We start from the raw sequence: 14,230 nt of genomic DNA, 5'->3' as shown, positions 1-14,230 counted from the left end.
GCCCACAGAATGTATGGAGTAGAAACATGTGGAAAGGGGCCGCGGAAGGAATCCCTCCTGAGGTGCCGGGGTTTCTCTTAAACAATGGCTGCTTTTCCCCTCCCATCTTTGTGGTTCTGCGCTGGCCAAGTTTGGGTTCATAACTGGCCCACGGGGTCATGGCAGGTGGGGACCAGCAGGGGTCAGCCAGCATCTGCAGGAGGCACCCATGAAGTCAAGCAGCACCCGTTCTTCTGGATGCTGGACTGGGCGACATGTGATGTGTGTCACATACACATATCATGTATGTGATATGTGCAGAGCAGGTAAATGCAGATGTTACAAATGCAAATGTTACCTGCAGAAACAGAAAGCAGATTACTGGTTGTGGGGGTGAGGGAGGGGGAAATAAGGAGTGACTGCAGACAGGTACAAAGTTGCCCTTTGGGCGTGATGGAAATGTTCTGGAACCAGATAAATGTTGTGATGGTTGCACAACACTCTGAATGTACTAAATGTCACTGGATTGTACAGTTTAAAACAGTTAAAATAGTTTATGTTATATGTATTTCACTGCAATGAAAACAAAAATTAAAAAAAAAAAAAAAGCCCAGGCAGGGACTCCCCTGATGGTCCAGTGGTTAAGAATCCGACTTGCAATGCAGGGGGCATGGGTTTGATTCCCAGGTCGGGGAACTAAGCTTCCACATGCCTCAGGGCAACTAAGCCTGTGAGCTGCTGCGCCTCAACTAGAGATAAAGCCCACAGGTTGCAATGAATATTCCACATGCCGCAACTCAGACCTGACGCAGCCAAAAGAATCAAAACAACTCCAAACAAACATCTTGCCCTGTTTCCTGAGTGCCAGCTAGACCCAGGATCCCAGGCTCACCTTGCTGAAGCGGTGGGAACAGGACGAGAACTGGGGGATCTCTGCAGATGACTCCTCATCGTTAGTCTCGTCATCTTCAGAGCCCAGGTGGCGGTAACGTTCCGAGCGGGCTGCAGAGGGGGAAGGCATCGCCCACCTGAGGCCTGGTGTGGACGCAGGGCTGTGGGGTGATGTGGGGGGGGGGCTCCCGGGAGGGGAGACACTGTCAGGGCACAGGCACTGAGGTGGGACGCTGCCCGGTACATTTAAAGACAGAGGAGGCTTGGGTGGCAGATTTAGTTGCTCATTCGTGTCCGACTCTTTACGACCCCTTGGACTGTAGCCTGCCAGGCTCCTCTGTTCATGGGATTTCCCAGGCAAGAATACAGGAGTGGGTTGTTGTGCCCTCCTCCAGGGGATCTTCCCCACCCAGGGATCAAACCCACATCTCCTGAATTGGCAGGCGGATTTTCTACCTGTGAGCCATCAGGGAAGCCCTGGCAGATTTAGTGTCTGGGAATAAATCCCAGGTGTGTCCCTAAAAGTGGTGGGGCCGTGGATGGGAATTCCTGTCTCAGTTTCCTCACTCTTGAGATGGGTCCCCTAGAGCTGGGTAACGCCGCACAGCTCAAACATAAAAGATGTTCCTCATTTTACAGAAAAGGAAACAGATGTTCAGAGAGGACCTCTGACATGCTCCAGGTCACACATCCAGTTCTGGAGGAGGCGCTGGAAGCCAAGGGCATTTACTCTGGGATTGGCCAGAGCCCCACGTAGGGAGAGGGAGATTTGTCTGAGCCCACCTGAAGTGCTTGAGGGGACCCCCTCCACCCAAGCTGAGCAAGGCAGCCCACCCTCCTGTGTGACAGGCAAGGTTCCATGCCTGGTCATGGCTGAGACTCAGGAGGCCGAACCGGCTGGGGGATCCCAGGAAACGGTCTGCCACCCTAAGTAGCTTGGTGTCCCCTCCCGCAACCCGAGGGGGTGCTGCAGTACCTGAGCTCAGGTGCAAAGGAAACCCTAGCAGGGGTGTCTTGGCGGGGGGGGGTGGGCAGCCAGCACACACATGCCCAGAGTCCTGGAAAGCTCAGGAAGTCAGCAGCTCCAGGCCCAGGGTGAGGCGTCGAGCTGGGATGGGGACCCCGGCAGAGACCCCTTACTGCCCTCGGAGAGAGTGGGACAGCAGAGCCTGGGTCCCCGCTTACTGTCGAAGTAGCTGGTATCGTCCTCTGCTTCAAGCTGCGGCACGAACTCGGCCTTGTGACGCAGAAGCCCGGCCCAGTCCAGCGTCCAGAAGAACGGGTGTTGCTTGACCTCATGGGTGCCTCCTGCAGACATGGCCGGCTGAGCCCTGCTGGTCCCCAACCCCCACGGCTCCCTGGGATGGTTATGAACCCAAACTTGGCCAGGGCAGAGCCACAAAGATGGGAGGGGAAAATAGCTGTCATTTAAGAGCCCAGAGGGGAACCAAGCTAAGGCTAGAACCTAGACCCTGATCTTCCCTCGGCTGGATCCTGAGATCCCGACACCCGGAGAAATGCCAGCACCTCAGGAGAGATTCCTTCTGGGGCCCCTTTCCACATGTTTCTACCCCAAGGAGCAGAGCTGACTGCACAAATGTATCCTGTTCCCCGACCTCAGCCCTCATGGTCCTCTCCAGTGGCCAAGTTTCATCCTGAAAGTGATCCGTAGTGGCCACATACTGGGTGGCTGCATCAGTATTAAATAATCCCTTTATCCCCATTTTGGTGGCTGGGGAAACCTGGACAGTGGGATCCACTGCGCTGGTCCTTGGGGAACTTAGGACACAGCCCATGGTGACCTGGCGGGCTCCCACACACAGCCTCAGTGCCCCAGTCTGCACTCGACCCAGCTGCTTTCAAAGTCTTATGCAAGTTCCTAGTGAGCTTGTACGCATCCTTCAAAACCCCAGCTTCAAGTCCCCGTCCTCTAAGCAGCCTCTCAAATAGAGCTCATGCTTCCTCCAGCCTCCAGCCCACCCACACCCACATACCAGTGCCCAGGCGGTCGAGTGGGCTCTGTCGGAGCAGCCTGGTGATAAGGTCCTGGGCATCGGCTGGGAGGGCCTCCTCTCCCTCTGGCCACATGATCTCGTCTGAAGTGAGAGGAGGGAGTGAGGAAGCGGGGCTAGTGCTTCCTAGCATCTCCTAGCACTTCTGCTTTCTGCGCTCCAAGCCGTCAGCCTGCTCTCCTCCTTCAGCATTCCAGCTTTGGTCCCTCACAGCCTTTGCTCTGGCCATGCTCTCTGCCTTGAGCACCTTCCTTTCCTCCATCTCTGTGGCTCCCTCTTGTTCCTTTAAAACTTTGCTCACATGTCACCCCAATGTTCTCTGTGACTCTTTTAATACAGCTCCTCTACCCTACACCTGGGGCTTCCCCTCACTGCAATGCAGGAGACCCAGGAGACCGAGGTTCAATCCCTGGCTTGGGAAGAGCCCCTGGAGGAGGAAACGGCAACCTACTCCAGTATTCTTGCCTGGGAAAATCCCATGGACAGAGGAACCCTACAATCCATAGGGTCGCAAAAGAGTCAGACATGACTGACTAACCACCCACACCTGCCACCCCGCTCCCTTCCTTCATCCTACTTCTTTTCCTCCTCTGCATGTTTGCCTCTGATTGTTCTATAGTTTTTTGGGGGGGCCACACCAGGGGGCATTCGGGATATTGGTTCCCCGAGAGGCATCGAACCCCCCACCCCCACCCCCGCACAGGAAAGTGGAGTCTTAACCACTGGACCACAAGGCGAGTCCCTCCATAGTTGGCTTATTTATCTCCCTTACTGTCCATCTTGCCCTTGGCTGTATCTCCAGTGCTCAGCCAGGGCCTGGCATGCCAAAGGTGCCCAATCCATCCACACATGGGGCTGCTCCCCTCCCCGACACAGGCAGAGGGCCCAGTGAGCAGAACCAGGGTGGGGATTAAACCTGGGCCACGGGGTGGGGAACGCACCACTGACCACCTGGCCAAAGAGTTCCTCGGGGGTATCGCCGAAGAAGGGCACGCAGCCCACCAGGAATTCATAGAGGACGACGCCCATGGCCCACCAGTCCACTGGCTTCCCGTAGCCCTGGCGGAAGATCACCTCAGGGGCGATGTACTCAGGCGTCCCGCAAACCTGGGCCGGGTGGGACAGGGAAACTGAGGATGGCTCCCAGCCGGGGAAGGAGGGGTGGGCAGAATTACGGGCATGGTTGATGTACTCCCTCATGCCGCAGAGTCTCCCCACGGCCCGGCGTTGGGCTTTGGGCAGGGGGAGGCAGCGCTGCCCACCTGCTTGTCCACGAACTCCCGGGTGTCTTTCTCGATGTGGCCTTCGTAGAGGTTGGTGGCCATACTCATGAGCCCAATCTTAGACAGGCCGAAGTCAGTGAGCTTGATGTGGCCAAGCGAGGTGATGAGCAGGCTGTGGGCAGGTGGGTGGGGCGCTCAGGGCTGGGGGGTACTTGGCTGCTCCTGCCGCCCCCCCATCACGAACTTCATCCCATCCAAGGTGGCCCAACCCCACCATGGATCAGAACGCACGTCCTATGCCTGATTACATTGTGGAAAGAAACAGAGGTTCTTGGGGAACATTACAAATTTGGCAAACATCTCTGTGCGCCTTCCCGGTGCATCGGGTATTACTGTTGAGCACCTACTGTATACTTTGCTGTGCAAAAATTAAGTTCCTAAGAATCATGGCATTTCCCCACTGGGCAATGAAATGTCTCCTGAACACCTCCTAGCAGGACAGCTACAGCATATTTTTGTACCTACAGCCATTATTTTTAACAAACTAGATATTGTGCAAGCACCTACTGTGAAGTGAACATGTCTTTAGCACCTCCTATATACAGAAATATTTGAGCCCCTCATGGGTGCACCAGTTGTTTAAAAATCACATACCAAGAATTCATTTGAATCAGTCCTAATGAGATGGATGAAACTGGACCCCCTTATACAGAGTGAAGTAAGCCAGAAAGATAAAGAACATTACAGCATACTAACACATATATATGGAATTTAGAAAGATGGTAACGATAACCCTATATGCAAAACAGAAAAAGAGACACAGAAATACAGAACAGACTTTTGAACTCTGTGGGAGAAGGTGAGGGTGGGATATTTCAAAAGAACAGCATGTATACTATCTATGGTGAAACAGATCACCAGCCCAGGTGGGATGCATGAGACAAGTGCTCGGGCCTGGTGCACTGGGAAGACCCAGAGGAATCGGGTGGAGAGGGAGGTGGGAGGGGGGATCGGGATGGGGAATACGTGTAAATCTATGGCTGATTCATATCAATGTATGACAAAACCCACTGAAATGTTGTGAAGTAATTAGCCTCCAACTAATAAAACAAAAAAAAATCACATACCTATCATGTACGCTGCTGTTCATGTTCTCTTGCAAGTTTAAATACATAAATATTTTAAGGGATAAAAATCACATGCATCAGCTTTATAAAGTCACGTTTTCATGCACCTCCTGGGTACACCTGCCCATTTAAAAATAAATATCTGCAGGACTTCCCCAGTGGCCCCAGTGGTTAAAACTCTGTGCTTGCAGGGCAAAGGGCATGGGTTCAATCCCTAGTCTGGGCGCTGAGATTGCGCATACCACATGGTACAACCAAAAATAAATAAATAAAATGACAAATAAATAAACAGGGGCTTCCCTGGTGGCTCAGCGGTAAAGAATCTGCCTGCCAGTGCAGGAGACACAGGTTTGATCCCTGGTCCAGGAAGATCCCACATGACGTGGAGCAGCTAAGCCCAGGAGCCGCAGCTGCTGCAGCCCGTGAGCCCTAGCACCTGTGCTCCGCAACGGGGAGCCGCCACAAGGACAAGCTTGAGCACCGCAGCTAGAGAGCAGCCTCCGCTCGCTGCAACCGGAGCAAAGCCCACGCAGCAACCAAGATCCAGCACAGCCAAAAATAAATAAATAAATAAATAAAATTATTTTAAAAAATATTTAATAAATTTCTGGAGAATTCACTGTCTGTATCCAAGTTGTCTCAGGAGAGAGTTGCGTACCTCAACTCTAGAAAGAAACAATTTTGTGTGCCCATTCCGTGCCTCTGCCGGTTTCTGTTTTTTTAAATGATGCTTCTTAAGCAACTACTGTGTATACCAGCTGTGGAAGAAACACTTTGGTGTAACTACCAGCTAAGCCAACTCCCTCCAAAAACCAAGGCCTCGTAGCAGACCTTTGGCCGCCCTCTGCTAAGACAAACCAATGTTTCCTGAGCTCCTATGGGCACGTCCCTGCCTCAAAAACGTTCATTTCCCGGGACTTCCCTGGTGGCCCGATGGGTAAGACTCCACGCTCCCAATGCAAGCTGCCTGGGTTTGATCCCTGGCTAAAGGAACCAGATCCCACAAGCTGCAACTAAGACCCAGTGCGGCCAAATAAATAAATTAAATAATAAATAAATAAGTCTTTTTTAAAGTTCATCTCTTGAATGTTGACTACATGTGTATTTAAGAATCTGTTTCCTCGTCACAGAGAAAATGAGACAATGCCTGGAGTTTGCTCCAGCTCACCCAGTGGGGAGGACTGGGGGGGCTGGGAGGAAGCGGGACTGGATGAACGGTGGGAGCTGTGGGGGAGGGGTGCTGCACCCCTCTTCCGTGATGGACTGAACTGTGTATCCCCCACTTTCACACACGGAGCTGCTAACCCCCAGAACTGTGGTGTGACCTTGTCTGGGGACGGGGTCACTGCGAGAGTCACTGGTTAAGATGAGGTCACTCAGGAGCACGCAGCTGCTGTGGGTGCTACGCTTAGTCGCTCAGCTGTGCCCAGCTCTTTCCGACCCCAGGGGCTGTAGCCCGCCAGGCTCCTCTGTCCACGGGGATCCTCCAGGCAAGAAGACTGGAGTGGTTGCCATGCCCTCCTCCAGGGGATCTTCCTGACCCAGGGACCGAACATGCGTCTCCTACGGCTCTTGCACTGCAGGGAGCCTCTTTACCTGCGGAGCCACCACGTGGCCACTAATCCAACAGGACTGGAGTCCTTATAAAAAGCGGGGATTTGGACACCGACGTGCACACAGTGGGGGACACCATGCGGAGGTCAGAATTATGCCGCCACAGCTTAGGCACTACCAGAAGCCAGGAGAGACCCCTGGAATACATCCTCCCCTGGTACCTTCGAAGGGAGCCGACCCTTTGATCTTGAACTTCTAGCCTCCAGAACTGAGAGAATAAATTTATTTTTTTTTAAAAATTTAAAGTAATTAATTTATTTTTGGCCACGCTGTGCAGCATGTGGGACCTTAGTTCACCAATGAGGGATCGAACCCACGCCCACTGTAGTGGAAGCACAGAGTCTTAACCGGTGGACAGCCAGGGAAATCCCAAGAATAAATTTCTTGTTGTTTAAGCCCTCAGTTAGGGCAGCCCTAGCAAATGAATGGACCTTCTCTTGACTTGGGGTGTACTTGAAATTTTCTGAACTGCAAAGAAAAAATTATTTTTCTCTGGCACCAATTGTGGGGGCCTATCCCTCCCTGAACCCTCTGGGGCTGGACCCCTTCCCATCCCGTTTTGCAGATAAGGGTAGTGAGCACAGGAGGGGCCGGTTCTGCCTCGGGAATGCTTGGAAGACCCCAGTCCAGGATGAGCGCAAAGAGGCCTGACGGGCACACAGCAAGCAGCGATAGCATATGCAGCACGGAGGCCCAGGCATACAACAGGTGCCAACTACACGTCTGCTTATTTCCTAAGCCAGGGGTCCCCAACCTCTGGAATCTAATGCCTGATGATCTGATGTGGAGCTGATATAGTAATAGAAATAAAGTGTACAATATATGCAATCATCCCAGAAGCATCCCGTGCCACCCTGGTCCGTGGGAAAATTATTTTCCATGAAACGGTTCCCTGGTGCCAAAAACGCTGGGGACCGCTGTTCTAAGCCTCTGGCAAACTACAAGATGCCCTGAAAACATGCGGGGCTCTTAAGGCTCCGGTTCACAACTCCACGCGGCAAGTACCTTCATTGGAGAAAAGGACCCCTGTCCTACAGCAGGTGTTCACTCCATGCCGACCTCAACATAAAAACTTCATATAAAAGGACAGTTGCAGTGTTCAGGGCCTGACACACAGTCCTTGCTTCATAACACAGTCATTAAGCAGAGGCGCTCTGATCACCTCTACACAGCTGGTGTCCAATAAATACACACCAGCAAAAAATGTGCTTTATAAACTCAGAAGTCATCAGTGTGTGAGGAGTCAGTTATACTGCCATCTGGGCTCCTTAAAATCACAGCACAGGCCCAAGGTAGACAGCAAGTGCCAAACACATGTGCTTTGTTTTATAAGCCACTCTTAAAATAAAAGATGGCCTGAAAACATGCAGACTCTCTTAATTAATTAATTATTGGCCACACCGAGCAGCATAGCACGTGGGATCTTAGCTCCCCGGCCAGGGATTGAACCTGTGTAACCTGCACTGAAAGCGCCGTGTCTTAACCACTGGGCCACCAGGAAAGTAAGTCCTAAAACATGCAGACTCTTGATGCTTATGTTCACATCTCCACACACAAGTACCTGAGCGCTCACATGTCCTGCCTGATGTCCAGAGGCTACTTGATATAAGAGCAGCCCTCTCCTCTGCACACATAAGGTGCTCAATTAATGCAGGAAGCGAGTGCTTTGAAAATTATGGAGGGGTTACAAAGCCTAAGGGGTTATTCACACTCACACTCGTGTTTTCCAGTCACTCACAGAGGACCTGGCACTCAATAGATGCTTACTAGGTGCTAGAATAAAATAAACAGCCTGAGAGTCTCTTCCCTACACTAACACACAGCAGGTGTTCAAGACGCCCACAGACCCTTTCTTCACACATGAGGTTTTGCAAAGTGCATGGCCCTGCTCTTTGTAAACAGCTGGTGCCTCAGACAATCAAGTTCACTTCCGTTACACTGTAGCAGCGCTCTGAGCACCCGGTCCCTTCCTCTGTCTGGTCTGGGCACCCTCTTTGCCAGAGCGCCTCCATAAGTGCACACAGCAGGCGTCTATTAATTATCTGCTCACCGCTGGGGCCCCATGATGCTGGCTGGATGCAGATAAAGGTGCTTCAGAGCAGCCCCAGACCCACTCTGAGGCCCCGCCCCCAGAGGCCCCCGTCACTCACTTGTCAGGCTTGAGGTCACGGTGGACGATGCCATAGTTGTGCAGGTATTCCAGGGCCAGCACCGTCTCGGCGAAGTACATGCGGGCCATGTCCACAGGCAGCGGGCCCATGTTCTTCAGGAGCGTGGCGCAGTCACCACCTGCAGAAGCGTGGACATGCTCGCAGAGATGCCTGGCTCTGCAGCTGTGCCTAGACTTGTGGCTCCCTGCCCTCCCCGCCTCCTGCAGTGTCCCTAGTCGGTCCTGAGTTGGGGTGGGGAGCTGGTAGGGGCGGGCGGGTGTGCAGAACCGACTTTCTGATCTGCCCTGGGCAGGGCAGCAGCTTTGCCAAGTGCACGGTCCGGTCCCTTCCCTCAGACAGAGCTGGTGCCTCCTAAGTGCACGCTCCTTCTCCTTGCCTGGCAGCTACCTTGGTAAATGCTTGTTCCTGCCATTACCTGAAGACACTATTCTTTCCTGAGCTGGAAACCTGATCCTACAGCTCCTCAGCCTGGCCTCCAACCATCCCAGTCCTTCCAACCCACACTTGCTTTTATTCTAGCCTCCAAGCTTCTGCCCACCAGTCCCCTCTGCCTAGGCTGTCCATCCTACCCCTACCCTATACCCTAGGGTTCTGCCTTCACACTCGTCTTTGGGCTTCCCCATCTCCAACCCCACTGCTGGGTCTCCCACTGCAGACTGAGCCCTTCCTCTCACCAAGGCAGGCTGGGACCCCATGGAGGACAGAGCAGACTCTAGACTGTCTCCTGGATAACGGGTGAGCTCCCCATTGCTGGAGGCATGCAAGCCCTCGTGACCACACCTTCCACATACTCCATGACCATGCACAGGTGGCGCCGGGTCTCGAACGAGCAGAACATGCTGACCACGAACGGGTTCTCGGCGAAGGTGAGGATGTCGCGCTCCACGAAGACCTGCTGGATCTGGTTGCGCAGCATCAGGTTCTGCTTGTTGATCTTCTTGATGGCAAAACGCTGCCTCGTTTCCCGGTGCCGCACCAGGTAGACGGCCCTGGGGTGGGGTTGGAGCGGGGGTGGGGGTTGTCGGAGCCCCGGCAGGCACCGGGACGTGACCTGCATCCAGAACCCCAAATGCCGTGCCTCGGACTGTGCCCTCCCCCCAGGCAGCCACTCCGAGGGTTTAAGCCACACTCCCTGGTGTCATATCAAGAGTCAAAGATGGCTCCTAGGTTGTTTCTTTCTTCACAGCTAACTGAGACCCGTTAGTTCAGAAGCCTCGCTGGCACAAATTCAAATTGTGTTCATTATAACTCAAGCAGATTTGTAGCCATTTAGAGCCTGTTGGTTTTGCATACCCTCAGATAAGGTAAATGCTGGGGCTATGAAAACCCCAAGCTGCTTCCACCCGATGGAGCTCTCTGACTCAGAGACTCCCCACCGCGGTGCTGACACTTAAGCCTGGACACGTAAGCCCCCTCTGTAATTCCCCCCTCTGCCTCCCCCACATGACAGTCTTGTGCTATGAGGGATTCCTCCCTACCACCTCCACCGAAGCAAATCTTTCAAAGTGGCATTTAAATAATGCTCGCTGCACACGACTGCCATCACTTGCTCAGCCCCCAAACTCCCGAACCCTACTCTCGGGGCGAGTAAGGACCAAGATCATGGATGACCCCGGCCAAGCCATGTCCCTGCTGGGCTGTGCCTTTACTTCCCTCTGCCTATTTCTCTGTCTACATACTCAGGGCTGTGTGGGCTTCAGTCATCCCCAAGGGCATCTGAGAAATGGGTCTACGGGGGGCCCGAGGACTCACCCATAGGCCCCATTGCTAATGAGTTTGATAGTCTCGAAGTCGCTCTCACATGGCTTCCTCCGTGAAGGGCCGACCAGGGCACGACTCTGGGGTCGGGGGAGGGCAACAGGGGTCAGGGTCCTGCCCCAGCTCAGAGCAGGCTGTGTTCTTCCTGCCCCCAAGTCCTAACTGGCACCTAATGCCACTTCTCCTGTACATACTTCTCAAACTCACCCTTCAAGTTTGAGATTTTAGCTGAAGCCATGCATGCCCTCCTACCAGAAAACTCCTACACAGCCAGCAAAGCCCCACTTTCCAGGGCCCCCTCCAACCCTGCCCTGCCCAACCTCCCCAGCAGGGCAATCTCACCTGCCCCCACCTTCCCCCAAGGTCACAGGCATTCATTAAGCACCTACTATATACAAAACCTCGGCAAATGGCAAACCTAGCCCCTCTCAGGGCCACCGGGTCTACCATCAAAAGAACAAAACAGGTGGGGGCGCCAAGCTCTGTGCTGTCCTACCTCGGGGGCGTCCTCGGGCGCTGGTGGCTGTCCTCCACTGTCATCAAGGTGACTCAGAGGCACCATCTCTGTAAAATGTGGGAGGAGCCTCAAACGGGGTTTCTGGGCCCAGCCCCTTCACCAGTCAGAGACTTCCTGAGGCCTCCAGGGCTCATCTTGGGCTGGGGAGAGAGTGCCTCCCCTGACCAGCTCCCATGACCCTGTTGTTGAGTCCCTACTATGCCCAGGTTTTGGTCAAATCCAGGAGGCTGGACTGAGCAATGACTGAGGAACCTTCTAGAAGGGCCAGTGGGAAGCCCAGGTTCTGATTGCTCCAGCTGTCTTGAATCCTGGCTCCAAGTCTCGGGGCCGTGAACACCCGCTGTGACGCAGGCCCTCTAGGTGGTGGCTGACATGCTCCTCAGCTCAGGGCAGAGCCCGGGGGAGCCCCCTTAGTTTCCAGCCTCAGCTGGGGTTTAGCAGGGGCAGTCTTGAGTGAGAGTGAGTGGCTGGTGAACATCAGTGGTGACGGTGACCATGAAGACAGTGTCTTGTGGTCACAGAGCAAGGCTGAGACGGGGCAGCAGAGCCTCGGGTGAGCGAGGCCCGGGTCTGGACGCAGCCCCTCCCGCTCTCAGAGGGCCCCCTGCAGCGCTGGGCAGGTGATCTGCACTCAGCCTCAGCTGCCACCTGCCTGCCTGGCCACTTCCCGTTTCCTCTGACACCGGGGGCCCCGCCCCTGCCACAGCACCGCCTGGGGAGCATTCTCGGCCAGACGGCTAGTCTGAGCGTGATCTGGCCTCGGACATACCTGGACCTGAACCCAGCTCAAAGGCATAGAGCCTCAGTCTCTCCAACTTTAAATGGGACAATGGCAGCCTGGTCCCCGTGGACGCCGGCCACTGCGGCCGGGTCCTGCTGACCCCGTCACCCCTTCTTCCTCAGCCACACCCCTTCCTCGCTGCTCTTCCAAAAGGCCGGACACACGCCCATCTCACGACCTCTGCCTTCACCGTTCCCACTGCCTGGTGCACTTGCTCTCTACCCCAAATCTGCATCTGGTCACCGCATCCTCCAGGCCCCAGTTTGAATACAATCTTTCCCCAGAGCTCCCCTGATCACCCCGAGACCAGGCCAGGTTCAAGTTCAATGCGTCCCCCAGCACCATGTCTTTTTCCCTGTCCTGACTGTTTGGGGGGGGTTCCTGACCATTTCAGCTGTGCCCATGGATTGCCCTGTCTGACTCCATGCCCCACTTCCCGGGCCACAGTCAGAAGAAACTGGGAAAGTGCTTTGGAATTCACACGACAAGAGAATGCCACTGCTCAGGGTGGTTCCCTGGCTCCCTGGCCCAACTTGATTTAGCATTTGAGGATGCTAAGGCTTCAAGGCAGCTGGCAGGTCAGGGGGTCCAACTTGTGGCCACCTTACCCTGGAATCCTGAGCACTTTACCCAAAATGTGCCCTGCAGGGGCTGAGGACAGGGCCAAACAGAGGGGAAGGACAGTGTGGCACTCTGGAGTCACATGGACATAGGCTGGAACCCTGGCTCCTCCCCATTTTCACCCCAGTTTCCTCTTTCGGCCCCACCCCCACTCCAGCTCACCCTGGAGCGGATCCTTAGCCAGGCCCAGCTGCCCAATGATGTACTGTGGCAGGTCAGTCTTGATGCCCTGGCCCTCTCGGGCCTGGCCCTCGGCAGCCTCCAGCAGGTGGTAAAACTCCTCGGGGTCAAACTCCTGCGGATGCAGGGGGATTGGTCAGTCGGGGCCTGGTCCCACCTTCAGGCCTTTGCACACCCCCCTCCCTCCGTCTGAAGCCTTCTCATCAGTAGCTCCAACTCATCCCCGGGATCCTAGCTCCTGGTCCCTCTTCTGGGAAGCCCCCCCGAGTCTGGCGGCCCCCAGTGTTCCTCTCAAAGCCCTACATGATGGGGACTGTCTCTTTTTCATCTCGGCAGCACTGCTGAGGGCCTGGTCTGAGCCTTGCACCCGGCCATGTGCCAAGACACTCACCAGGCACTCAAGGAGCCTTGCTGGCCGCGAAATGATGATCAGCAGCTTCCGGACGAGCTGGACAATGAAGCCAACTTCCTCACTGTCTGAGCGCTCGTGGGCCTGGGAGCAGAGGGGTGCTAGCATCACACAGCAGCCCCTGGTCCCGCCCTGTCCTGCCTGGGGACCCCAACACCCTGTGCCCACTCCCCCCGCCCCGCCCCACCCCCCCCACCACGCACATCCTGCAGAAGCCGCTCCAGCTTCTCCTGCATCTCCAGGAAGTAGCGGGAGGTGACAAGCGCCTCTCCAGACTTGGCCAGGCAGTCGCGGGCCAGCTCGATGATTTGGTGGTGGATGAAACCCAGGACGCCGTCAGCCAGTGCCAGCCGGGCGCCAGGCGAGAAGGCGGCCAGGAACTCCTGCAGACGGCCCTCCATCTGTGCTGTGGCCTGGGCAGAAGTGGGGGGCGGGGGGGGAGATGGGGTGACTTGGTCATTGGACGGGGCCTGGGAGCAACGTGTGCAGATGGGGGCGGGAGAGAGAGAAGATGTGACGATGGGGTCCAAGGATCGGAGGGGAAGAAGCGATGTGTACAGATGCGAGAGGGGGCGGGGGGGTGCAGGGAGAAACAGAAACGCACAGATGGGGGCGGGACACAACCACGAAGACAGCGCGTGCCATGGAGGGACAGCAACAAGGAGCGGAGCTGGGGCTGGTCCGGCCACCGGTGCTGCCCACCTTGGGGAATCTCTCCCGGTACACATGATTCATCATTACGATCTCATTGTCGAAGGTCCCTGTGGTGCGTCCAGGGCTGAAGGAGGTGACAACTGGCTTAAGACATGGGACCCAAAACAGCCCAGGGAAGGGTGGCTGAGCCAGGACTGAGGGCCCAGGGCCAGAGGCCAGGCTCGGGCAGGGTCAGGACCGGAGGTGGAGGAGGGGCCAGCCCGGGGGAAGGGCTGGGGCCGGGGTTAGAGGTG

The 14,230-nt window shown here is 55.2% G+C and overlaps 1 protein-coding gene across 15 annotated transcripts in view; it reads right to left on the bottom strand.

The window, feature by feature from the left end:
• The window catches only part of MAST3 (microtubule associated serine/threonine kinase 3), a 41,742-nt gene that overhangs the window by 7,822 nt on the left and 19,690 nt on the right, over window positions 1–14,230 (bottom strand). For all 15 annotated transcript variants that reach the window (XM_043467344.1, XM_043467346.1, XM_043467334.1 and 12 more), the window contains 13 exons: window positions 13,986–14,061; window positions 13,487–13,696; window positions 13,266–13,367; window positions 12,857–12,989; window positions 11,272–11,339; window positions 10,770–10,855; window positions 9,798–10,006; window positions 8,997–9,135; window positions 4,145–4,277; window positions 3,824–3,989; window positions 2,865–2,966; window positions 2,056–2,178; window positions 872–981 (listed from right to left, as the gene is read on the bottom strand). In XM_043467344.1, the coding sequence (XP_043323279.1) occupies window positions 872–981; window positions 2,056–2,178; window positions 2,865–2,966; window positions 3,824–3,989; window positions 4,145–4,277; window positions 8,997–9,135; window positions 9,798–10,006; window positions 10,770–10,855; window positions 11,272–11,339; window positions 12,857–12,989; window positions 13,266–13,367; window positions 13,487–13,696; window positions 13,986–14,061 (1,657 nt within the window). The remainder of the gene's footprint in view (window positions 1–871; window positions 982–2,055; window positions 2,179–2,864; window positions 2,967–3,823; window positions 3,990–4,144; window positions 4,278–8,996; window positions 9,136–9,797; window positions 10,007–10,769; window positions 10,856–11,271; window positions 11,340–12,856; window positions 12,990–13,265; window positions 13,368–13,486; window positions 13,697–13,985; window positions 14,062–14,230) is intronic.

The sequence above is a fragment of the Cervus canadensis genome, chromosome 4, assembly GCF_019320065.1.
Source record: "Cervus canadensis isolate Bull #8, Minnesota chromosome 4, ASM1932006v1, whole genome shotgun sequence".
Lineage (NCBI taxonomy): Eukaryota > Metazoa > Chordata > Mammalia > Artiodactyla > Cervidae > Cervus > Cervus canadensis.
Note: the sequence above shows the minus strand (reverse complement) of the source record. Positions and strands in the feature narration are given on the sequence as shown.